Consider the following 27863-nt stretch of genomic DNA (forward strand, 5'->3'; position numbering starts at 1 on the left):
CATTTACTGAGGGAACCATTCCTTACCCCTCTCAGCATCCTGATATTTCTGCCACCAAATCTCTGACTAGTTATATAAAGGTTTTTGTTTCCAAGGAAACCAAACCACTGACATCTATGGAATTTAATGAACATAAGAAAGGAACCATGCCATATAATTTACATCTGGAGATAAATGTGACTAGCTGTCAAAACCATTACACACACACAAATAATTCTGTGAAATTTTAAGCTCTATTTTTCTCCATTTAGTAAAGATGCAAATAAATACTTTTATGGAAACAGGATGACAACAAACAAAAATTCTTGCACCATGTCAGGTAAATTAAGAAATAGCTAAAACCAAAAATATGGGCCAAAGGTAGAGCTCCTCAGCAATTGAGAGGACAAGAGAAAAACCTTTATTTTGCTGTATAAAGGGTTTTCTTCTTCCCTCAACTTCAAATATCTGCATCACATTTTATGGCTGTGGCTTCACACAATGGTGGAATCTGTACAAAGTTAGAGAAATAGCTTATAATCAGCAGAGGGGGACAATAAATAAAGCACTCATTTCAACTCCCGGCCTCATGGATGATTCATTGAAACCACTGTTGTAGAACATCCAAATAACAGCTCATTATGAGATTTATATATTGGCATCCAGATCCTGTGATGAGCTATTTGGGACTTGACAACCCTTAAATAAATAGCCTATTTTGGATATTAGCAGGAAATGCTGTTAATATGGGGGGAAATGAAAGCATATATAAAAAGGTACCTCCAATAAAATTAAAAATGCACAAAAGTGAGAAAAAAAGCTAGAAGGAAATTTCACTATTTTACTTAAATGACTATTCCCTCTTTGAAATACTTTTTTAGATGTTCAGAAGATATTCTCTTCTGATTCTTCCCCTCCTTCACTGGTTGCTTCTTCTGTCTTTTCCTTTTTTTTTTCTGTTATGGTAAAATATGCATGCCATAAAGTTTACCATTTTAATGATTTTCAAGTGTATAGGTTAGTGACATTAGGTGATATTCGTTGTTTTGTAATGCAACCATCAACCACCATTGATCTCCAGAACTTTTTAAACTTGTCAAACTGAAACTCTGTACCCATTAAATAATAACTTCCAATTCTCCTATTCTCCTCCTCCCAGTCCCTGGAAACTGCATTCTACCTCTGGCTCTATGGATTTGCTTACTCTAGTTACCTCATATAAGTGGAATCTTACAGTATGTGTCTTTTTGTGTCTGGCTTATTTCACTTAGCATAATGTCTTCTTATTCATGTTAGAGCCTGTGTGGAATTTCATTCCTTTTTGAGGTCGAATAATAATCCATTGTGTGTGTGTGTGTTTGTGTGTGTGTCTGTGTGTGTGTGTGTGTGTGTGTGTGTGTACTGTGTTTTGTATATCCTTCTATCAATGGACATTTGGGTTGTCTCCACCTTTTGGGTATTGTGAATATTGCCACTGTGAACACTAGTGTACAAAAACTGAAGCCCCTGCTTTCAATTCTCTTGGGTATATACCATTCCCAGCCTCTTTCCTGGCTCATTTTCATCTCTTCAAAGTTTAAATGCTGGACGTTCCAGGGCTCAAGCATCAGCCCTTTTTCTTCTATACCTACATTCTTTAAGAGACCTCACTTAGCTTTGAGATATAAATATTCGCTTACAACTTCACGGCTAACCTTGTCCCTGAACACCAGATCTGTATATTGAAATATGCCATATCAGATAGAAGCCCAATAGGTACCTCAGACTTCAAATATCAAAAACAAAACAAAACAAAACAAAAACCAAATTCAGAGTATTTCTGATTAAATGTGTTTCTTCCTTCCCAGCTTAGGACATGGCAACTCAATTCTTCCACTTTCCCAGGTCATATCACTAAGCATTATTCTTGAATCCTTTTTTCATACCTCACATTCAATGCATTAACAAATCCTGTGGTGCCACTTTCCAATTCAGAATCTGACATTTTTCGCCTTACCTCTATACCTCTTGGTCAAAATCATTATCAACACTGCCCAGGACATTTACAGTAGCCATTTGGTTGGCATCCCTTCTTCCTTTCTTTTTCTTCCTTTCTTTTTTATGGTCTATGCTCCATGCTGTGGCCAGTGATTTTTTTAAAATTATTTTTTAAAGATTTTATTTATTTATTCATGAGAGACACAGAGAGAGAGAAAGAGAAAGAGAGAGAGAGAGAGAGGTAGAGACACAGGCAGAGGGAGAAGCAGGCTCCATGCAGGGAGCCCGATGTGGGACTCAATCCCAGGTCTCCAGGATCAGGCCCTGGGCCGAAGGCGGCGCTAAACCACTGAGACACCCAGGCTGCCCCAGTGATGTTTTTAAAAGCAAAATCAGATCTCATCACTGCTCTGCTCAGAATACTCAGATCCCTTCTTAGGTCTTTCAGAAGAAAAAGTCACTATCATTTGCCTGGTCTACAAGGCCAGAATAATATGGCCCCTGGTTACTTCTCTGACTTTATCCTCCTTTCTGTCTCGCACTCTACTATAACCAACTGGCCTCCTCCCTATTTTTCAAATATACCAAGCATATTCCCACTTCAGGGCCTTTGCTCTTACTCTGCCCTCTGCCTAGAATGCCACTCCTTTTCTTTTTCTTTCTTTTTTTTTTTTTTTAAGACTTTATTTATGAAAGACACAGGGAGAGGCAGACTCCTCGCAGGGAGTCTGATGCTGAACTCGATCCCAGGATCACGCCCTGAGCTGATGGCAGACGCTCAACCACTGAGCCACCCAGGTGACCCGCCACTCCTTTTCTTAATTAACATCTCTGCTCATATCACTTCATCTTATCAAAAGAACTTCCTTCATTATAACTCTAGAAAGCAGCAAGGACTCCACAACTCATGGTCAATGGTCTCTACCACTCATGGTCAATGATCTGTGTCCTGCTTTGGGTGTCTCAGTGGGACTTATCTGTTACCTGTTTCACCCACCCAGTGAGATACTGGAGTCTGCTTGTAGGGCTAGACACTGTGGTACACATTGCTTTACAAATCCACATTTAATGGTTTTAAAAGCCATCATTTTTATTTAGGGATTAGGAAAACAAAAGCTGATCAATTTTTTAAAGTTCATTTTACTGTAATCTACCTTACATGATTCTAGTGATACTATACACCACATAGAATTTAACTGTAATCTAGATATATATAAGGAACTTGTATTCCAATTAACATTGCACACCTGAAATAAACTGCCCTTTATCTATAGAAGGAATTGGTCAATTGTTAGCTAAGTATGTGAATCACTTTTCTTTGGATGACACACAATTTGAAAGTAAAACTACAGAAATATTTTTCAATGGTTTTGCTACTAGTATTATTGAGAGTGAATGTCAGCAACAGTTTTCATGTTTGAAACATGGGGTGGTTTCTGGTATCAAAGGGTCTCTACGGAGTCCAAAGCAATCCTACAATGGCTTTCAAGAAGCCACGTGCAAAGTTTCATCACATAAATCTTTCTTCTTTTCTTTAAATTTTGTTTGCACTGCACCTTACCTTGGTTAGAATGTGACCTGATTTTTAACTAAGTTCACCTGATTTTCTACGACCAAGATAAGAAGTTTCTGGTGATGCAAACTTTCAACGTTAGCTTTATAAACTGTAAGATGGAGAACCTTGGCTTGAATAACTTCATATTTAAATATATATATATATATATATATTTATTTGTTTATTTATTTATTTGAGAGGGAGAGAAGCACAAGTCAGGGGAGGAGAAGAGGGAGAGAATCTCCAGCAGATTACCTGCTGAGCACAGAACCCAATCCAGGACTTGATCCCACGCCCTGAGCCAATACCAAGAGTTGGATGCTTAACCTACTGAATCACCCAGGTGCCTCAACTTCTCATTTTAAAAGTTGGAATCAAAGGTTAACCAACTTACACACCTAAAATCCTGTGCCTCCTACACACCCCATTACATAGATGAGGAAGTAGAGGCATAGACAGAAGCATGCTACTGGCGGAGCTGGCATCCAAACCCACATCTTCATCTCCAGTAGATGGTTCCATCTACTTTTCAGTATACCTACAGATGGAATACACCCTAAGAATCCTGAGGATAAAAAAACTATCTTATCAGCAGCATTTTTTTAAACCTTTATGGCATGGCCCATAGTAAAAAATACACTTCATGTTGGAATCCAGAACATACCATACATTCACATGCATGGAAAAAGTTTCATGAAACAACTTGCTCTGCACAAGATGTTAACATTTTTCATTCGCATCAGATCTATTTCATTGTATTAATGCTGTACATGAGCCACGAAATTGATCTGCTGGGTGAAGAACCAGCACTAATAGATCAGAAATCACAGTGATCTCTTTTACTTTTTAAAAGTAAAGTTCAGGGATCCCTGGGTGGCGCAGCGGTTTGGCGCCTGCCTTTGGCTCAGGGCGCGATCCTGGAGACCCGGGATCGAATCCCACGTCGGGCTCCCGGTGCATGGAGCCTGCTTCTCCCTCTGCCTGTGTGTCTGCCTCTCTCTCTCTCACTGTGTGCCTATCATGAATAAATAAAAATTAAAAAAAAAAAAAAGGTCTTCCCTTAAAAAAAAAAAAAAAAAAAAAATAAAAGTAAAGTTCATTTTGAAATGAAGATCCAGAGAATACGTGTATCTAGCATATGCAAGATGCATATCCCATAGCATCTTGCCTCTATATGTGCTCTATAAGCTGAGGAGGGAGGCAGAGAGAGAGAGAGAGAGAGAGAGAGAGCAAGGAGGGAAACATAAATACCTTTTAAATTTCAAAGGATAGGACTTTGTTTTTCTTTTACTTTTTTTTACATGTGGATAAAAATCTTCCAATTTCTCTCCAATGAGAAATTTTGAAACTGATAACTAGAACAAAGGCTGCCTACAGAAACACCAATCTAGAATTGTGTATACTGTGTTGGGGGTCGACATTTAAAATTCATTAATGGCCAACACATAGAGCCTCTTCCATTTCTTATAAATGTTATTTCCAATCACAGCAGGCACAGAAAACAGTTCATCTTCAGCTAGATTGTGGATTTTTATGTAATAAGATACTGGGAGAAAAACAAAAATGACACAAATACACAGATAAATATTTGCAGGGTGCCTGAGTATTTTGATAAATAATATCTGCTCCACACATGTTCTTCCTTCCTTTATGGTCTATAAAGCCCCGCAGAATGCCTTCCACTCAATCTGTCTTCATGTAACATTGCCTACCCATCCCGAGTTCCATGCTTCTCTCACTCTATACTGATTATCTTGATGCTTTTTAATCTTAGGCTCGCAGTCCTGCTGCTTTTGTTCCAGCCAAACCAAAGGTCTCCTCATATATGCTGTCCCCACCCCCCTAATTCAGAGGCCATTCACCTCCTTCTATGGGGAAGCCAGAGCTGCCAGTGATGGCAAGCAGAGGATGTCAACCAAGGGGATCCTGAGGATGGAAGAGGAATCTCTTTTAGCACCTTGGAAGCCAGACTGTCAAGAGAAAGTAGTACCTCTTCCCTGGAGACAGTTTTCCAACAGCTGCATGAGACTTCATCTAAACCCCATGCTTCCATTAGATTTTCAGCGCATCCCAATCATTTCTAGCAATTTAAAAAAATTTATCCAGTTTTAGCTGGGGTTTTCTTTTGCAACTGAAATAATTTTAAACTAATAGTCATGCCACCTTCTTTCTTGCTTGTCAATCCACAAAGCCCCTTTCAGCCAGGTCCCTCCCCCAATCTCCCTTTACAACATAAACCTTTCCACATTAAGTGGAATAAAACTGACTTTCTGCAAATCTGATTGAAATTTTTGATAATAATAAATACAAAAATAACACTGATAACACCAATAATTGTGCCTAATATTTAGCGAGTGCTTATTAAATGGCAGTGAAAAATTAAGGCAGTGGTGCTCAAATTTTGTTGCAAATCTACTTTTCAAAAACCCACACTACACTTACACCAGTTAGAATCTTGTGGCACCAGACCCTTTGGGAGTAGGAAAGGGTTTCACCAGTTTTTTATAAAGCTCTCCAGGTGATTCCACAAGCAGTCAAATTTGAGAACTCCTCTGCTAAAGATTTGCTAATGAATTTTCATTCAGTCCTTATGGCAATGATCTAAAATGTCCATTATTATTATAACTACTGTTATTGTTATCATTATTATTACCACAATGTAGCCAGTGAGGAAGGTCAGGCAGGTATGATGCAACAGAACCCAGATTTTAAAATATTAAGGTCGACTGAATTTCTTGAACACCAGCAAGAAACAGAAAGGAAAAAAGACACGAACATGGATAATCCACAGAGAAAGCAATCTTTGGTGAGAAAAAAAAGTAAAAGACAAAGTATTCTGAATGCTCAAGTCTGTCCTGCAGTATTTTAGGATCTAGTCGTGATTTATTAGCCGAGCACTGTACAGACACTAGTTCTATTTATCATCATTCAATAGACATGTATCCAATCACATCCATAAATGAAACACTGAACTGATAACCAGGCCAAGTGCTGCAATGAAATAGATGGAAGCCCCAGGGCTCCGTCTAAGATGTCAACAGACAAATGGGGGGTCTGATAGAGTGTAGGCAGCAGTCTTTAATCAATATTGGTCATGAAATTTCACGTTAGGCCAATACACTTTACTAAAAGACAAACTTTATAACTATGTTATCAATAAAGTTGTTGGAACTAACAGGCTTACATGAAACTTGGCTGGAACATGTTTTGGGGAAAGAAGAAGGAATTTCTTTCCTATACTAAAAACTGAACAATTCTGAATCATCAATGAAGGACTGCTACAAAATTAAAAGACCAAACTACTGAAATTCTATTACCTTACTAAGAGGTGAAGGCAAATAATAGACTGTTTTCTCATGGAAATGCTTATAGAAACCTCCTAGAGGACAGCCTGGGTAGCTCAGCGGTTTAGCGCTGCCCCCAGCCCAGGGCGTGATCCTGGAGACCAGGGATCAAGCCCCACATTGGGCTCCCTGCAAGGAGCCTGCTTCTCCCCTCTGCCTGTGTCTCTGCCTCTCTCTCTCTCTCTCTGTCTCATGAATAAATAAATAAAATCTTAAAAAAAAAGAAAGAAAGAAAGAAAGAAAGAAAGAAAGAAAGAAAGAAAGAAAGAAAGAAAAGAAACCTCCTAGAAAGTAATTCAGATTTACCTGTCTTTTCATTTTTCACATTTTCCTATAGATCAGCTTAACTCTTACACTAGTAAAAGCAGTATTTGGGTGTTTGCTCCATGGCAAAATTTGCCAGCAACTATTGCACTGGTAGGTATCTGAAGAATAATCATTCTAAGTGATTTTTTTTCTTTCTGTCTCTCCACAGCAACACATAATTTTTGATGTCAAAGAAAGTATTTTGACTTTTAAAGAATAAAACAAAAGTTGCAGGCAGATACTCAAATAGAAAATCGCTAGTTTTATATCAATTATGGTAAGAGGCAGGAGTTCCTGAATGGCATCTGTACTTCCCTATTTGACAATATTATCTTTGCTAGAAAGGAAGTATTTAGAATACTAAAATTTAAATTCAATAAGAGTAGTTTCTCATTTTAATGACAAGTCAACACATTCCATTACTATACTCAACCAAATAATCTAAGTTAAAAAATTATGTTCTTTATTCAATATTTTAATGTTATCATTAAATCTTCAAAAAATAAATCGCAAACACTGCTCTGAATATGCCTTAAGTTTTTCAAATGAAAATGAATTGATGGGCCGCCACATAACCAATCCCAAAGTTCAGCAAGTCTTCACTCTTGACATTTATAGAAGGACTTCACACCCTCTGGCTTCATGGATGGAATGATGGCAATTGCAAAGTATTTGAACTATAGGGTCTTATTCATCATGTATAATTCATCAGGTTATTTCATGTATGTATATGAGGCTCAAGGAAGGTTTCAAGTAATTTAAGCACATTTTAGCTACTGAGAATTACCCAGCAACTCTATTGTTATATATTTTTCAAACAAAACTAAAATTAAAGGACAGACAGCAAGCCCCCATGTCTCAATTACCTATATATTTACTCATGGTTGCCTTCTTTTAACAAAAGTGGAAATGTTTAGGGCATATAGGTTTCTGGAAGGACTGGCTGTTTTATTGTGTTTTACAACAGTCTACAACAGAGAAACTTTTAGTTGGGGCAATTAATTGATACCATGACATAGCTAAATAATCAAAGCAGCATCTGGTGCTTGCACAATGTTCTGCTTCCTACCTTGGGAGCTTTGGCATGTTTCCCACATCTGGCATCCTTGACAAGGCTGAGATCTAACAGCTCCGTCTCCTGGAAGGCAAAAATGTGAAATTGTTAGGCAACCACACAGATCACCTTTCTTTGTTTTATATCATTGACATCATTTTTCAAAAAATAATATTATCTTGAGACATGCCTGAAGATTTCTCTGCAGTTAGGATATTTTTTCTTTCACATTGTTTACCAGTCAAATTTGAATGGAAACAAGGCAGCTAACTGCTAACTATTCAGTTTAATATATGTTCTAAGACATTTTGAAAGTATAATTGCTGTGGTTAAGGTCCCCAGTCTATACTATGAGCCATTCCTAAGTCATGATGAACCAAACCTTCCTGTCCTGTAGTTGAAAAGTAATCCTGAGAGTCAGACTTAGTGTGAAGATATGGGAGTGGCATGGGGTTTTAGGGAAGAGGGGTGGAAGAAGATGCTCCCATCAGCTCTGCTGCCCAAGATAAAGAGACGAATTTGCCTTACCTACCTGCCCCCTCCCCAGCTTTTAGCACACATATCTTATGCCCCAATCTTTTCCTTTATTGATCATATATTACCGAACACCTATAATATACAAGTTACTCTAAGATACAAGATACTTAAAATATGTTCACTCCTCCAGATGGACTTGTCATCAAACAGGGGAGTAAAGAAATGTGTATGTGTAAGATCGGGGAGAGAGTATTCATGCCAGCTTTTAAAGTTAATTGCTATTGGGGTCAATAGAGAAAAGAAAGTTTTTTCCCTAAGGTCCCAGAGAAAAGTCATGTAAGAGTCACTGAGCACAGAGAAGAGGAATTGGAAGGCATAACATTGGCAAATATTCAGACAAGAAGGGACCAGAAGTTTGTGCAGAACCTTGGGGGTATTTATGGCCTTTAGATGCTTAGAGATGGAGAACATTGCAGGGGGAAAGGGTAGGAAGGAGGAAAAAGATAGAGGGGCACCCAGGAGGAAGGAACAGCACAGGGAAGATGTAATGGCAGTGTGGGAGGGTATTCTCATAAGCAACGTTAAGTGTTTCATTGCTGGGGCACAGAACAGATAAAGAAAAGTCATGGGAGATAATACCAGAAAGGAATATGGGCAAAAGGATGGAAACCTTGACAGTCTGTCTTAGGACACTGAACCATGAGGTCTCTGACACACACATCACTGAGTTCTACGGTAGACCCTACACCAGCTAGATGGAACTGGACTGCAATGAATCTTAAAGTGACTCCTGCCAGCCATCCAACCCATGCTAACAATGAGATAGTTGGATGCAGAAATCTAATTCCCTTCTCCTTGTAGGAGGCGCTGCATGATAATTCAGCTACTCAGACTTTCTGGACAGGAGTGGGTATAATTTCCCATAGGTCTTAACATTCCCAAGTAATTGTAGCTGGGGTTCCCAAACAATTCCTTCAAACAGCTGCCACCAATTCCAAATGTTCGGTGCAAAATGGTCTGATTATTTTCTTGTACTTAAGGTTGGTCTCATGATTAAAGCATAACAGTCACAGAGAAGGTAGAGTCTGTCTACAGGATGCAAAATCACACAACAGGTCCAACAGACACCTAGCTCCTGCACATTTCTCTGTGAAGGCAGGACAAGAAAGAGTGCCTTCTTTCCATTTGCTCACCTTGGCCTTCTAAGTTTGCTTTTACCCATATTGGTGGATCCTTTAACCCTTTCCTTACCATGTGCAACTCTGGAAATCCTCCCAAACTCTGGGGTGTGACAGGTTGCAACCCAGCAAAGATCCTGCAGGACAGAATAAGTGGTACTATAGTTCCCATAAGGCCATACTATCCACAAGATTGAAGATCATCTTATGAGTGTTAGAAAAGAATGGCCTCGATGCAGGGCTCAATGCTTCACTTAGGCAAATGCATAATAAAGTCCTCAGACTTTCAGGGATGGAGCAACTGGTCTGGATTTCTTATCCCCACAGCAAGACAATCAAAATTTGTGTTGGAAGGAGAGAAACAGGAAGAGAACCAGACTTGAAGAAACTTCATTCCAAAGACCAGAACCGAGTGGACATTTGAGAGACAGGAGACCAAATGAAGATGAAGGTAGAGGTAACTGGAAAAAAGATGAGAGCCATCACAGGGAGGTAGAATTGCCTACAGGGAGGGAGAGGAGTCATAAATAGCCCTAGGGTTTCCATATTCCAAACTGGAATTTGGGCAAAATGATAACGCATTTTTGGAGATGTTGGTTTGAAGGGTTTATCCAAGTGGAAATGCCAGAGGCAGCTCTTGCACAAAACCAATTATTATACTCTAAAGGAGACATTTCAAAGTACGCTGGAGATGTGGGCTACGACATCTTTTCAGCTAATACACAAGAATGAGAAACAGTCTGCTAGCCTTACAATTTTGTGGTTCTGGGGGAAAAGAGGGTTACAGGAAGAGAAAACAGTAGGTGCAAATGCACAGAGGCAGGAATCGTGTGCAGGAACTTACAAGTCACTCAAGATACACAGCAGGGTGCACACAGAGTTATCACTAACACTTCTTGACATGGTAGTCCTTACGTGTGTCTCCTCTTTATAATTATCCATAAAACACAGACACATATGTTTGGTATTCTTTTCCACAGATGTTATATGATGTTTTACATATATGCAGAATAGAAATTAAGCACACAGACATACTACATTTACCTAATTTTATTGCCACATTTTCTATTCAAGGAAGTTCCTCTCAGTTGAGCAAACAATAGACTTAAACTTTCCTCCATTGTTTATACACACAAAGCCCAAATTGAGTTCACAAAGAAGTAGATCTTAGCAGGAGTCATTATATAGGCTTTTACATTACAGATAATGAACACTGTTTTCTACTCTCAGCTCAAGAGGAAATGTTCATCCCCCAAGTCGCAGAGGGGTACTTAACGCCAACTGCCCTGGGGATTCATTCCAATACCACAGCGACTAAGAAACTTCTCTTGCCTGCGTGTAAAATTGTGTGTGCAGGAAAACCACCGCAGGGCACTATCAATGTGGGTAATGTGGCATGGGAAAGACCCAGGTGGAAAAGCTGTCCATGGACTCGTTGGAGTAGAAAGCAATGATTAAAATAGTGTCTCCCACTTCTATTAACATACAGCAGCCACCCCTCTGGGGTTTAACTACATCCTATTATCTCTCTTCCACTAAAAAGAAAATGTGGAACCCAATGCACAGGACCACAAAAATGTTGCTTGTGTCATTAAAACTTTTTCTAGGTTAATTTCTTCAAGCTAATAGTTTCAACAACTCACTCTCATTATTAGAAAGCAGTGAAATGGTCCCTTTCTCAGTTCATTTAAGAGATACTGATTTCCAGCTTTATAGAATTCACTATTCCTTTATTCCTCTCTTTAAGAGAGGGAGGTCACATGATGTTTAAGTAGAAAACCTGGCTTTGAGGAAGGGCTCTAAAATTAACTGGTTATGTATTCAACCAATCATAGTACCACACCAAGCATCAACTGTATCATCTATAAAATGAGTGTGATAACACTTTCTACATCAGTGGCTCTCAAACCTACATTAGAGTCACCTGGAAAACGTGTTAAAACATTGACTGGCTGAATGCATTCCATCCATTTCTGGTTCAGCAGGACAGGAATAAGCCTGAGAATCTGTATCTCTCATAAACTCTCAGGTGATCCGGATGCTGCTGGTCCATAGACCACACTTTGACAAGCACTGATATATTCTCATTCATGCGATTGTTACATAAGGCTTCTTAGGTGACTATGACTGATAAAATTATGCATTACTTATACATTATAATATGTTGTATGGAGAATCTACGACTGTCGTTTCTTTATGTAGGGAAGTGTCAAATAAAAATATTTTACTTACTGAATGCACAAGTGTGCCTAGCAGTGAATAATCTAGGCTTCAGTTTAATTTAATTGAAGGAAAACTACTGAATGACAGATGGCATCAACACCTATTCTAATAAGTGTTCTTAGTATTAAATTTCACCCTATACAAGCAAATGTCTCTGTTCACAAATTTAAAAACTCACTGACATCGGTTTATATTTGCTTAAATGTTATACTATGTAACCTGTGTTTTACAGTTAATAACATTAGAGACATCTTTAGAAAAGCGAAAGAAGGAAACTGGTTCTCTCTCACCTCTAAACTCATCCAACCTTGGAAACAGAGTTGGTGTCCAGAGAAAGCCTGTGGGCTACCCTGACCAGGAAAGTTGGAATGAACTTATTTCAAGGCACACAGTGGCCCCCTGCAGAACTTGGAGACCACACTCTTAGGACCCCTCCCTCACTTATCCACTGAAGATTTGACAGATATGCCTCTTCCCTTTGTCATTATGGATGAAAGTGAATTAACAGTAATCAAGGATTTATTTTTGATGTTTGGAATGAGTGATGAGAAAAGCTAAGGGAAGACCAAATTATCTCTGATGTTTACTATTCAGCAGAAAGATTTCAATCCATCAGCCACAAACCCACTGTGAGGTAGATGAGCCATGAAATGCACTGCAAACTCAGGAAAGAATACAATTTAAAAACCAACTCTTTTCCAGAATACCAATTTCTGTGCATTGTCACCAAATTCCATTAGTCACCCGATATAATAACGTACTTCAAGTTCACACAATATATAATCAGAGCAGCAATTACAGTCACAAACATTTCATGGGGAAGTTATTAACGGCTGGGGGTGTGTGTAGGGGGGTGATTACGGACACCTCCCCATGTGGGAAATTCATTAAGTCGTTCAACCTTGATTTACCAAAGGTAGAAGACATTAATATGTTTTATTGACTGTCAAACCTCCCTAAAATGCCCAATGTTAAAGAAAAAAAGAACTATTTTAGAATCCTTTAATGAAGGGTTTTAATTTAAAGTGAGACAGATGAAGTAGATCCAGTTCTTTGTCCCTGAACTATATTCTACTTCTGAGGGAGTGAAAAATCTGCGTAATGTATCTCTAAAAAAAAAAAAAAAAAATCCCTGCATTCTCTCTCAGTCTCTTGTTTCCTTTGTTGCCTATCCTTCAATTTTGTCTTTTCTCCACACCCCCTCCCCCACCACAAAGTCTATAATTGAGCCTCAGTATAGGAAACACCAATGGAAATGAGGTGCACAGGTTATCAATACCAACCACAGCAGAGGAAAGAGAAAGGTGATACATCTAGATTTCCCTATGTAAACCAACTGAGGTTTAAGATTGTGAAAAGTTCACAAATCTAGGGTGCAGAAAACTTGTCTGTTGGAATTAGCATTTGTAATCTATGCATTATTAAACTGATTACTACAGATGTCTGTCCCTTGTACTCTTGTCTGTCAAACAGAGGAGTGGATGCCAGCAACACCTTCCTCATTGGGCTGCTGTTATATCGAGGGAGATCTTAAACTAAGATCTCCAGCTAGCAAGCAGGAACCAATGAATACATATCAAGTCTTATGCTTGCAACATTTCCCATTCCAAGTGAAAAGCAAAAGATCCTAGTAGGAAAGCCAAAACATCTGAAATAGAGAAAAGGTAATGAGATAGCTCATGTGTTATGGGTAGAATTGTAACTATCAACATAGTTTGGGCCAAAAAAATAAGTGAAGAATTATGGCTATTCAATTAAACTTTCCTACCACGGAAGGAGACAAAGTCAAGTAATATAATTTATAATGACAACAGCAATAATAAGCATGACTATTAACAATGCAGAACCAACAAGATGCCAAGAATTTTAAGAGATACTATTTGCATATATCACCTCATCATATGTCACCTGCAACACCACTGTGACATGAGTCTTACGGCCTCCACTGTGCAAATGAGAACTAATGGAGAAGTTGAAGGATAACTACTGGGCATTTGTACATGTCTCAGTGTCTTGCCCGTTGTAAGCAGAAAGCTAGATGACCACCCTGACACCTGTGCCCAAGACCTATGCCTTCATTTGATCTCCACTCTTTGAGTGTGGTCAGCACCCAAGACTCACTTCAGATTATGGCACAGGTGATGGGCTATCCCTCCCATGATGATGTCACTTTATCTGGCAAATGTGAAAGGATTTTGCGAGTGTAATTAAAGTCTTCAGATGACTTAGACTTAACCAAAAGAGAGATATCCTGGATGAGCCTCTCAAAAGAGGATCTAGAGGTAAGAAATTTGAAGCAGCAGAGATGCTCACCTACTCGTTGTGTTGTGTGTTACCTATTAAAAAGGAAGGCCTCTAAGAGGTAAGGGCCTCAGTCTTACCATGACAAAGAACAGAAATGTGGCAACAACCTGAATGAGCTTGGAAGAGGAACTTCCAGCTCCAGATGAGAACACATCCCAGCAGACACCTTTAATGCAGCCTGTAAGACCCTAGGCAGGTGAGACCCCGACCCATTGAAACTGGGAGATAATAACTGTTTGTTGTTTCCAGCTTCTAAGTTTTCAGTAATTTACTTTACAGTAATAGACTACAAATGCACTGCCCCCATTGTTTCCACATTTTAATGCACTTAAATAAAAAGACATGCACATGAATTTGCATATCTTGACACTCTACCCAGCATAAACATGACTGCAAAACTGTCATATTTTTTTAATCTAACAGGAAGCAATTACTCTAATGGAGCTGGGACAGACTGCAGATTAGAAAACTGAGTCTCAGAGAAAACATATCAATTACCCAATATCACAGAGACTGAGCAAAAAATAGAAAAAGGATCCACATACCCCCCAGATCTATTGATTGCTCTACAGAATATTTTCCAGTATTCACAAAATAGCAGGAACCTTAACTGAGTGATACGATTTTTAAAAGAATACATTTTTGTTTATATACAGGAAAAAAATATGATAAATAGAATGTGACACTGGTTTTCATAGGCTATGTCCCTATGAGGCAGCATGAACTGTTACTGGCAAATATCTAGTTGATTTTTTCTGTAGATAACCAGAAAGGTAGTTCAGTCCCTGGTTACACAAAAGCCAAATTTCTTCCTTCTTCCTTACTTCTTTAGCTGTCTGGGATAATTTCGCATATTCATGTAATAACAGAAAGTTGCTTAAGTTGAAAGCTAATGCAGATAAAATTGCACTCATAGCACCAAAGCTTTATTAGGACATAAAATTAGTAAAACAATTCTAACAGCATTTCTGCTTATAACTTGATGCATCTATAATCTAATGCATCTACGACTAGGCAGGTAGAGAGAGGGAGGTCAGGGTGGGGGGTGTGCAGAAAATGCCACACATGATTCCAACGTTCTGGAGCATTAGTGTCTTCTGGCAATTTTCTGAAATGATGAATGAAAACCGGTAAAATTTGAAACAGTAATTACTGGCTTTATTTTAACCTTATTTTGTTGACACTCTAAGAAACAGAAAAAAGTCTCCATACTCACCAAGGAAAATCTGAATATGTTCTAAAGACAAATAAAATCAGGAATATATTGGATGTTTATGTTTCTAGCCTCTGGCCTTGGGGAACTTAAAGTCCATTGGAGGAGATATGTATTCTTCAACTATTTGTAAAGCTTATGTGACATTTCATACACATAAGTATAAAATTTCAACTGTGCCCTAACAGAGAGAAGAGAGGGATCTGACCAGGGGTGGGAATCCAAGATATTTTGTTTTCCTAGTTCTTATTTATTAGCAGGCATAAAAAGATTCACCACATTTTTATGGATAAATAAGACATCACATTTGTTAAAGACCCAGAATATTTCCTTAATTGTGACTCCAAAGACAAAGATTGAGTTGTCACAATTTCCTATTATGCCTGTGCTCAGCAAAAATCCTCATTTCAGGCTAATCAGATTAACTAGAAAGAGCATCTATCATTTGGCAAATCATTTCATAAATGCTTAAAACTATCTTTGTGGAAATTTTGTGGGAGCATAAAATCCGATCTCCATAAAAAGTCACTTGGAAAGAAATATGGAAATGATATAGATTAATCAGGCACACAAGCTGTTTCCACTTGAAAAGTCCAGATGATATAAATGTAGCCAGGTTTTCCCTTCAAATTGACTAAAATGTTATCTCTGGTCCACACCTATTTCACTATGGTTAAATAGTCAAGCCACCTAAGCTTTATTATCTGGTAGTGGAAGCCTACTACTACCCTTAACCTCTTAACCACTATTAGTCCCTTAACCTCACCTGAATATAACATTTGAGCATATCACCTATCTGCTTCTATGAGTTAGATTCTTTCATTTCCCTAGAGCAATGGTTCTTAAAGTGTGGTTCCTGGAACAATACTATTAGCATCAACATCACCTTGGAATACGTGAAAAACACAAATTCTCAGGTCTCACCATAGCCTGGCTGAATCAGAACCTCTGAGGTGTGGGGACCAGAATCTGTGTTTTAATTAAGCTTTGGGATGATGCAGATGCAATGTGGAATTTGAGAACTTCTGTCCTCGATATTTTCTTTTTAAAGAAAGATTTTATTTTATTTATGTATTCATGAGAGACGCAGAGAGAGAGAGAGGCAGACACACAGGCAGAGGGAGAAGCAGGCTCCATGCAGGGAGCCTGATGTGGGACTTGATCCCGGGTCTCCAGGATCACACCCTGGGCCGAAGGCAGGCACTAAACCGCTGAGCCACCCAGGGATCCCCTGTCCTCGATATTAAATGGAGACAACAGCTTCCCATACAGAGGGCAAATCAAACAGAGCTAGAGCTTGTTGTAGGGCTTTCTGTAGGATGACAGACAAGCTGCCTAGATCCATCTAGGAAATTTTTTGCATCAGAGTCATATAGCAACTACAGAACTGATAATGAAATGTGGACAGTCTTCTTCGGACTACTGTGTTCTTCAGTACCATCAATATCACTATAGACTGAAGCAATGATTTCCACCTTGGACCCTAGAAATTGGACAAAGTCAAAGGGAAGTTCTAAAGATACTCAGCCTATTTCCAGATATTCTGATTCAACCCTATGTGTGACACATCTGGGCTAATAACTGATGAATTTTCTTTTCTCTTTAATCACACTATCATGCATGGCTAGTGACTTCCAAATTTTCTGAAGTATGTAAAAATGGCATTCATCTTTGCCTTCCTTGGTAGCCATTTTGTAAAATCCACCCAGATAGTTAACACTTTTCAGTTATTTATTCAAACATGTATCACAAGATTTTCTGCCCAAAGGTTTGCATTTTAATCATGCCAAGCCTAAATCCGTGTTCTGGCAACCACAGGATTTTTTTTAAAGATTTAATAGAATTTTTACTGCTTCATCAAGGACATTCTAAGACTTAAAAAAAAAAAATCCCTGTGATTCATGGAAATTAAACAGCATACTCTTGAAAAACTATTAAATCAAAGAAGAAATCAAAGAGAAATTAGGAAATATCTTGAGACAAAAATGAAAACAATATACCAGACCTTATGAGATGCAGCAAAAGTAGCAACTACAGATTTTGACCTTTTAATCTCACATGACATCCTGAATATGCAAAGAGTTAATCTACCTTCCAAAATGAGGTATTTTAAGTTGACAAGTATGTAATAATATGTCACTTTTTTTTTTTTTTTCTTTTCAAAGAAGACTTGCTTCTTCAGATCATGTTTGGTTTTCTGGTAAGACAGAGAAATCCAACTGAGCTTTATCCCACGCTAATCAGTAGGGATAAAGATTGGATATGTCTGATGGGGAGTGTTTTCCCCAGAATTCATTGAATGGATCAACAAATCATCCCAAACATCCTGCCTATGTGCTTAAATTCATTAAAGGTAACTGCCTTTTCATTCAATTGTTGATTAACCTCACCACTAACACAAGGACATAAATGAGGCTTAGCTGTTCATATCAAGAACAATAAAGGATTGAAAAAGTTCATTAAATCCAGGTTCATTTTCCAGTTACTCAGATAATTTTCATAAAGCTTCTACAGGAATTCTACTGATGCCCACTTGGATCCTTGCTGGACCCCTAAAATTCAAAAATATCCTGAATCACAAACTATTCTTAAAAATCATATTTTTATATTGATCCTTTTCTTTGACTTTTGATAGATTTCTGTATATTTCTGGAATTCTTAAATTTTCTGTGAAAATAGTCATAATCATTATGACAAATGTACTAAATGAGCATTCTTTAAGAGATTTCTCAGTCACTCTATGCTGTATTTGATCTTGCATTATTCTTAATTGGGTTTTAAAATATTTTGACCATTTCCTGGGAAATAAACATATGCATATATATCATCTAACCTAATGTGCAAATAGTTTTCTCAAAATCTTGGAAGCATCACATCATAATCAAGAGGCAGTGCTTAATTCTAAAGAAGAAATATTTTTTCCTGACAAAAAAGAAGAAAAACTATAAAAAGCATCGGTTACCTAATTCCCATGCCACCGTTCATTTTTGTCATATTTAGAGCTAAAGAGAAATATGTTCTTATGCACTGTATTTTAGGTCACATTCTTTTTGGTAGATATTCCAGTATCAACCACCTACTACTCTAGGTTTTTTTTTTTTAATCTACCCCCAAGGGAACACAAAAACTTTACTCCAAAGATGAATGAAAAGGATTCGTTTCATAATTTCATCAAAATTTTACTTAAAAATGAATAAAGATCACTTTTTGCAAAGCATCTGTAGACATACCATCACTGTTCTAGGCATTTTCACAGACAGCATTAATTTAGTATTACCATCCCTCTGTGAATGGAGAGGGAGTAAGTGAAATGCAATCGCTGTAGGATCCAGATTGGGATAGGGCAGATTTGAAAGACAACACATGGGCTGGGATGCCTTCATGGCACAGTCCATTAGGCAGTTAACTCTTGGTTTCAGTTCAGGTTATGATCTCAGGGTCATGGGATCAAGCACTGTATTGGACTCCAAGCTCAGAAAGGTGTCTGCTAAAGTTTCTCTCTCCCTCTTCCTCTGCCCCTCCCTGCACTCACCTGCTCACTCATTCTTCCTCTAAAATAAGTAAGTAAATAGGAAGAAAGAAAGAAAGAAAGAAAGAAAGAAAGAAAGAAAGAAAGAAAGAAAACAAACACATGGGAAGACTATAAAAATGAAGTTACAGTTCTTAAGAGGAGAGGCCTGGAGGAAGAAGGGAAAGATAAGGCCTGGTAATTATTAAGAGACCAAACTAATATTTACTGCAAGGCTAAAGTTTCAGAACAAGTGACTACAGAGGCTTACCCACCAGGAATCTTGGGGTAACTCAGAATTGGCACAGATTTAGAATTGAGACATGAAACTGGGGCTTAAAATTATACATACAGAAATAAGACTTCAGTAGTTCATGTGGAAAGGAAGGAATTTTTATGACCTTTCTATACATTCATTAAAAAAGTGAAATGTTTTGAAGAAAGAGGGAAAATTTTTAAATTACAGGAGTGAGAGCAGGACAGGTCTGGGAGATGGGCAGTGGGCTACATATCAAGTCGAAGTTTGAATAAATGATCTTCTTGGAATTCTTGACCTTGGAGCCAAAAGGGAGCAATGGCCTGATACGGGTATTTGCTTCACATCTGCACTACATAACAATGAGAAAGAAAATATTCTGTGAAAACTCTTTTACAAGGTCTTCCATTTACTCCAATTTCAGCTTCAGAACAGTAGGTAGAAACAGAACAAAGAAAGATAACTAATAAAAGACATTTATCTCCTTCCAATACATCTTTGTCTCAATGTTCACAAGAAATTCCCTGAAGAAATCAACCATTTACTACCCTCATTAAAAAGGTTGCAAAGTGGCAACACAGTGCAGGTTATTTCCATCAATTGGTGTGAAGTATAGAATCTTTTAAAAATTCAATGACTAGAAATTAGAAACAAAAGTACATGAATTAAGTAGTTTCTTGGGTAATGCAAACAACTAAAGCAAAAACATTTGAAAGATATTTCTTTCTGTAATAGTCTACACTTTTGTATTATATACCAAAAGGTATCCCTGGAAAGAAAGCTAGAAAGGAAGACAGGGAGAGATGGAGGAAGGGAGGGAGAGATTGTCATCTCCTCAAAGAATCACATTATTGATCAACACCATTGTTTATCTTTTGAAGTGACTTGTATGTACTGATTCCAAGGGGGTCGCTACATTTTCAAAATGGAATACACTGTAACTTTTGTTCTTTCATTCCACAATATTCATTTTATGATAAATTACTTTATTCTCTAGAATCTAGAACAACTGAACTTCATAATCTCTTTTGAAGCCTCAATTTTGACCAAATTCACTCTCCCTGGGTATATAATCTTTCCAAATAAATAACTCATGAGGGATCCCTGGGTGGCGCAGTGGTTTAGTGCCTGCCTTTGGCCCAGGGCGCGATCCTGGAGACCCGGGATCGAATCCCATGTCGGGCTCTCTGCATGGAGCCTGCTTCTCCCTCTGCCTGTGTCTCTGCCTCTCTCTCTCTCTGTGACTACCATAAATAAATAAAAATTAAAAAAAAATAACTCATGAATCCTTAGCATAAGCATTGAATATTCAAGGGACAGACCATTTGTTCATTATTGCACAATATATTTCTTCTTGCTTAGGTAAAAGTAAACCCTGAAAATAAATCTTCTTTAGAATTACTTCCTCTGGAAGCAAGTAAATACTCAGGACAAAATTCTTAAATCTGTATAGCTCTGATCCTAGATTCATGTTTAGTGAAAATATTCTAACTTGCTTGTCTGGGAAGCTTTTGTTTTTGTTTTTTTGTTTGTTTGTTTGTTTGTTTTTGCTTTTTTCCTTAATGTCTGAGCAACATATTCCCTGTACACATTTGGCCAAACCCTTCCTATTATTCAAATAAGCAACTTATCTCTTTTTGGTACCATTATAGATACCTACTGTGTTTCACAGCCTAGGTTATTTGGGTTTTCAATTTTGAGTCAAATGAATCACACTTGCTCTATGTGGGTCAGTCAAAATTAAGTACAGAAGTCTCCATGTGCTGAAGTTGCTACTATTTTGCCTTACGATCATGGAATTAAATTAACTTGAGTCTTAAGCACTTTATGTCTTTCGGCATTATTTTTTTTTTTTTAGTACAAAAGCTGGGACACATCAAATAGTTCAACCTTTGAGAAGCTACATGGATATGATACCTTTATCATTACCTCTTTTGGTATTACTTGATAGAATCATCAGTGGTTCTCAAAAGTAGGATCCCTCGAACAGCAACAGAACAGAATCACCTGAGAAATTGTTAGAAACACAAATTCCGGGGCCCCATCCCAGACTTAACTGAATTGGAAACTCTGGAGGGGCAACCCAGCAAAGTCTGTTATAACAAACTCTCCGGGTGATTCTGGTATACTCTGAAGTTTGAGAACCACTGAAATGGATACTTAGAGATTCCTAAGGAATAGCATTTGAAAAGAAGTATCAGGCTTTCTGGTTCTTAAGAGTTCCCTTACTTGTAAACAGTTATATTTACCCTAAAGCCCTCAGTAAAAGTAAAGTTTATCATCTTATTTAAAGAAAATACTTGATTTTTAGGGCTATTGGATGCCATTTTTTAAAAACGTATGTGAATTATGGAAAATTGAGAGACTAAGGGAGAAAAGGAGAGAGAATATATCAGCACAAATACAAAGAAAAATTAATTTCAGACACGACGGTTCTCACTTTATCTCCTACCTATTGTGCAATTCTGTTTTTAGAGTTAAAAAGAAAAATAAAGCATTACAAGGCTCTTTTGTTACATGAAAGATCATTGAATCCTGCAACTGTATGCAACTGATGATTTTCTTAATATTATTTTGATTACAAGCATTCCCATGTGCTTAAAAACATTTTCTGATGAAATTATTATCAAACCATTTAAAGGGCATACAAACATAAGGGGTCAATTTCATCACTACACTCAGTGATCTTCAAGGAGGACTGTATTATGATGGTGCCACTCTTTTCTCTACACAGGTGGGTGGGTTTGTGCAGGTCAGTATTACCAGGCTGTGCAGACCTTGAAGCACAGGTGGCCAACTCCAGTGCAGAGAATCAAAGAAAATCACCGCCCAATCATGAACCACAATTTATAGCACCCCTTGTAAGGAAGGGTCTTTGGACTAGTTCTCAGAAATGGAATGCGAATGGAAGAGATGAGAGTCATTTTCAAGTCTTTTTCTCTCCCTTCTTCCTTTTTTTTTTTTTTGTTTAAGATAGAGCCAGAGAGCACAAGCAAGGAGAAGCAGGTTCCCCACTGAGCAGGAAGCCCTTGACACAAGGCTTGATCCCAGGACCCTGGGATCATGACCTGAGCAGAAGGCAGATCCCTAACCATAATCCAGGCATCTCCACTTCTTTACATAGTGGTCAACGAAACCCTAAGAAATATTGGAACATATTAGACATAGCCTAGGTCCCTGAGTTACATAAAAAGAAAGCTATCTTTAGACCAGCAACACATACATTGGACTCTTACATGAATGATAAATACTTGTTGATATGGGGAACAAAAGCAAAGGAAAAAATAAATTTCCTTACAACTTACATCTCACTGGCAAGTCCTTGAGACAAGCAGAGTTACCTTCCTCCAGGAACTCCACTGCCTCAGTGTTAATACTTTGCTGAGGGCAAAAGGCAATCTTAGCTTAACATTATTATCCCAACCTCCAGGATCCTGTAAGTCTACTTTAACACAAAAATTCCTTTGGAGACTTCCTTTATCTCTATCCCTTGTGATCTATGTTTGCAATCATCTTCCAAGCATATGGCCCACTGATATACATCTAAAGGGTCTCATAACTAAGGTTTTACTAGACAGTAGTAAATGACTTTTTCTTAATGACAGCTAGCCCGTCAAGATCCTAGAAACCTTGCTTCCAAATTCCTTAGAGACTTATGCTCCTGATCCCCTCTCAACTTGAAAGTTTATTATCAGCCACTCCTCACCTCCTCAGTGAAGCTCTTTCTGCCCATGGGTCTTGTCCCTATGCTTTAATATAATCACCTTTTTGCACTGATGACATCACAAGATTTCTTTCTTGACCATCTGCTCTGAACCCTGACATTTCCACATCACTTGTGTTAAGCCATTGAAATTCTGGAGTTTATCTTTTATAATGGTATACTCTAGTTAATATAGGGCTTATATAACCTTTTTTTAAAAGGCGAAATTTCACTATCTCAGATCATAAAACATCACAGACACATCGTGATGGGTATTTTCATGTGATAACCTAACCAAGCCATAAGGTATCCAGATATTTGGCCAAACATTATTTTCGGGTATGTCTATGAGGGTATTTCTGTATGAGATTAGTATTTAAATCCAGAGACTGAGAAAAGCAGATTATTCTCCTCAGTGTGGGTGATCATCATCCAATTCATTGAGAGCCTGAATCAAACAAAAAGGCAGAGAAAGGAAGTATTCATTCTCTGCCTGACTGTTTGAGGTGGGACAATAATCTTCTGCTCTCAGACTATGTCTTATGCCATCACCCCCCGTGGTTCTCAGTCCTTTGGACTGAACATCAGATTGTGGGAATTCTCAGCCCCCATAACTCTGTGAGCCAATTTTTTATAAGATAGATAAAGAGATCTGTTTCTCTAGATAACCCTGAAAACACATACAAGGAAAGTTTTGAAAAAGGGAAAAACTGTGAGAACTTATTTTATCTCCATTTTATAGATGGTAAAACTGAAACCCCTAGAGGACTGTGGACTCTGATATCTTAACACGTTTGATTTAACCCAGTTCTGTGACTTAGAATATAATTAAAGTTACAGCAAGCATTCACTAACACAAGTGTGTTGATTACTGTGGCTTTATGATAAGTCTCAAAATCAGATAGTGGGAATTCTCCAACTTTGTTCCTTTTTAGTATTGTGTTGGCTATTCTCAATTCTTTGCATTTCCATATAATTTTTTAATTGTGTTGATTTTTTAAGCTTTCTAGGATTTGAATTGGGATTGCACTGATTCAATAGTTCAGTTTGAAAGAACTGACATCTTTACTACACTGAACCTTCCCATCCATGAACATAGAATGTCTCCGAATTTATTTGACTTTTTCATCAGAAAGATCATCATCAGATCGTCTTTGACCTTGTTTCATCAGTGTTTTGTATTTGTTTATATGCAAGATCCTTGACATATTTTGTTAGACTTAATCTGAAGCATTTCAATTTTGGTATGATTATGAATGGTGTTTCTTTTTTTTTAAAGATTTTATTTATTTATTCATGAGACACAGAGAGAGAGAGAGAGAGAGGCAGAGGGAGAAGCAGGCTCCATGCAGGGAGCCCGACGTGGGACTCGATTCCGGGACTCCAGGATCACGCCCTGGGCGGAAGGCAGGCACCAAATGGCTAAGCCACCCAGGGATGCCCCATGGTGTTTCTTTTTTAAATATCAAGTCCAGTTGGGCATTGCTTCAATATAGAAAAGCAATTGACTTTTATATATTGATATTATATCCTGCAGTCTCTGTGGACTCATTTATTTGCTCCAGACAGGATTTCTTGGTAGATTCTTTTGGGTTTCTTACATAACGTATCTTGTCATCATGAGTAAAGACAAGTTTATTTCTAGGTTTCACATGTGTCTTTTTGATTCACTGATTCTCTTCCTCCTCAACTGGACCGTGTTTGGTACTTCTTCCATAGTCCATTCCAGCCACCATACTTTTTCCTCAGAGTATTGATCTTCCCCCTGGTCCTACCAACCTCTTTGTCACATTTCTCCCTCTTCTCTGAGCTCTTCTCACTTCACCTTTTCAAATGCCCTAACTTTCTGATTTCCACCAGCAATGCAGCCAGCAATAGCCAAGCATTCTATTGAGTTTCCTCCTTCCCAGACACAGTCATCACACTACAATCTTCCCTCATCTCTTGATCACAGAACTGCAAGTTGATATAGACACAGTAAGGATTTGTCATAGAAAAAAATTCAGACCCTAATTGCACAGCTTTCCTGAAAATGCCACCAGGGGAATGGTGTGGTCTCTCATGGCAACTTAACGCATTGCATCAAGACCAGCTGAGAGAAATGAGGATTAGCAAAAGATCCTTTCACCAGGATTTTGACTGCAAATATGTCATATTGTGATAACCTAAAATTCTTTCATTTTGTTGACAATATATTCACTGTTTCCCATTTCCCCTTCTTGTCACTTGTCTAATCTTTCCTTCTAATCTTCAAAACCTAATTCTCCCCAAGACTCCCTAGTCTCTTTGAGCTGCATCCTCTGAGCTGCTGAGGATTTGCTGTGTGTGTTAATCTTTTGCTCCTTGCTTCACTGGTTCTATTGGATTAAACTGCTACACAGTGGAATGTTCTACATTGTTTTTCATGTATGTATGCATATATATAAATGTGTGTATGTGAATGTGCATTTGTATGCACATTTTTAATGTCTTGTTTTTTCACTTTACAGAAAATCACTCGAGGGTCAAAATTCCATTTCATGCTTCTTTGTAATCCATACATGTTCAAATACATTTGACTGATTGATATCTGTTTTTAAGCAAAGATATTGCCCTAGTTTTAGCAAAAACTGGGAAGATAATATAACTTTCTAAATGTTAACTAAATATTTTTTAATCCTACTTATAATCATAGTGAATATATATCAGTAATAATTTATGTTCAAATATAAGTAAAAAAAGAAAAAAAAAACACAAAATAACAGTTGTTTAGGCAAGGTAAAGACTTATTTCTCTCTCAAATTAAAAAAAAAAAAAAAAAAAAGCCCAGAGGTAGGAGTCTAGACTGGGCAGGGCTGCACAAAAAGGTTGACTGGATCCCAGCTTTTACCATGAGGTAGTTTCTCAATCCTCAGCATGAGGTTTCTCCCTGATGGCAGAGATAACATTCAAATACAATTCATATCGGTGACAGAAGAGAAGGAAGATTGAAGACACATCTCTCAGACACACCTGCAAAGGAAGCTGGGAAGCATATAGGGAGAATGGATACTAGATCAGCTGCTAGCAGGCTTCCTCTGACTAGAGGAAGAACACGCTTTCCGTGAAAGTGTGTATCTCCAGGACTTCTATGTTCAATAGTCATCAGATGGACATTTGCTGAAAGACTGGAATCTCAATAATCCTCCATCTCTTTGGGAATGCTTTGTGGTCTGCTCTAGAATATTATCCCTCAGTTATGACTGCACACATCTCTCCTTCAACAGAAACTTACAGTGTGTCTACAGCTACAGCCTCCCCCCCCCCCCCCGCCGCCAGATCCTCCCCATCTTGATTCTCTCTTGGAGTGGTTTACCATCATACCACTGAGCTTTTTAAGGAGCCAGGTCCTTTGTGTCTTCTAACCATTTGAAACTAAAGCAAAACTGATAGTTCATAAATATCTCTTCAGAGAATTAAATTGAAATTCAACTTTAAAAATTCATCATCCTTACATTTTATCTTAACTTTAAGGTCTAAATCCATCCATTCTGATAGTAGCATAGTAAGTACCTCAATAAGAAACAGCAGATAGAACAATATTTTAATGGGCCACTCCACTTATATTTTTGGACCATTTCAACTCCCCTAATATAGACATATTCTCAAGTTAACAGCAAATAAACCAAGACCTCTGTCCATTACATGCCCAGTGTCACCCGACTCATGGAAATTTCCAGAAATACTGATCCAAGAAAGTGAAAAAGAAAAGCACACAATAAGTGTACTTTAGACACACCAACTAGTTTCAGTTGGATTCTCCCTTCATGCTCTCTTCTGACTTCTGGTTTAATTCCAGTCCTGCCTCATCAGAGCTCATGTGCAAGGTTTCTTTAGTAATTAGCAAGCACGATTAGTATAAGGTACCTACCCTTTTAAAGGTTGCAACGAATTATGTAATAGACATTTCAAGACAATGAACTCTGCCTTTTTCTTACCCTACACTCCAGAATTTTAATTATACAAAATGCTTGCTCTGACATTCTTGCCTTTTATTCCATAAATAGCAAAATCCAGAGGTAAACCATGTTTGTTTCTCTTAATCAACATATTCTTAATCCTTTCCTGTTTATAGCTTTACACAGGAACCCTTTTGGAGCTGCTTTGCTGCTTAGCATCAAAGCTCAGGCTATCCAGGGAGCCTGGGCTATTTATTTCCATGGTTGCTATATTTAGCTCTTGGCTTTGTTTACAGTCATCTCTCTCCACCCCACAAACACTTTAAAATTCTGTGTTTTTTTTTTTTTCTGCAATTCTGTACCCTTCTTCTATCTTTATAACTACCTAGTTCTCTACCTACCCGAGCATTTTCTTCTTGAGTTCTCATCCAGGGGATGGCTGTCCTTCCTCTTTGATTTCTTCTGGAGAAGAAATTGCCTTTTGGAGCTGGAGAAGCCTTCAGGGGCACAACTGTTACTGCTGTTCCTCTCTGGGAGAAGGAGCACCCTTCTAGTTGTGATTTGCAGGCAACTGATGAGTGCAATTTGAGTTCGTGGGACAGGAGAATGCTTTTCACCCCCAGAAGTCAGTGGATTTGTTTAATAGTTCATTTAAAAGTGAACATTAGTTTGACTTTAAGACAGATTAAGAATTCTGGGACTGAACTGTGCTTGTCACTACCTTAATTAATATAACAACTACAATACCAGCTTAAGGAGATGTGTGTTTAATAGTTCAAATAATAACTAATGACTACTTTGGGAAAAGGCTCAATGTGTATTGCATAAACTAAAAAGAAGGGAACATTAGGAAACATTTTAAATGAAAT

At 38.0% G+C, this 27863-nt stretch overlaps 1 protein-coding gene across 2 annotated transcripts in view; it reads right to left on the reverse strand.

Annotated features, from left to right (window-relative positions):
• Nucleotides 1–27863, reverse strand: part of PLCB1 (phospholipase C beta 1) — a 669446-nt gene that overhangs the window by 442107 nt on the left and 199476 nt on the right. For both annotated transcript variants that reach the window (XM_038571644.1, XM_038571645.1), the window contains exon 3: nt 8231–8299. In XM_038571644.1, coding sequence (XP_038427572.1) covers nt 8231–8299 — 69 coding nt within the window. The remainder of the gene's footprint in view (nt 1–8230; nt 8300–27863) is intronic.

The sequence above is a fragment of the Canis lupus genome, chromosome 24 (genome assembly GCF_011100685.1).
Source record: "Canis lupus familiaris isolate Mischka breed German Shepherd chromosome 24, alternate assembly UU_Cfam_GSD_1.0, whole genome shotgun sequence".
Lineage (NCBI taxonomy): Eukaryota > Metazoa > Chordata > Mammalia > Carnivora > Canidae > Canis > Canis lupus.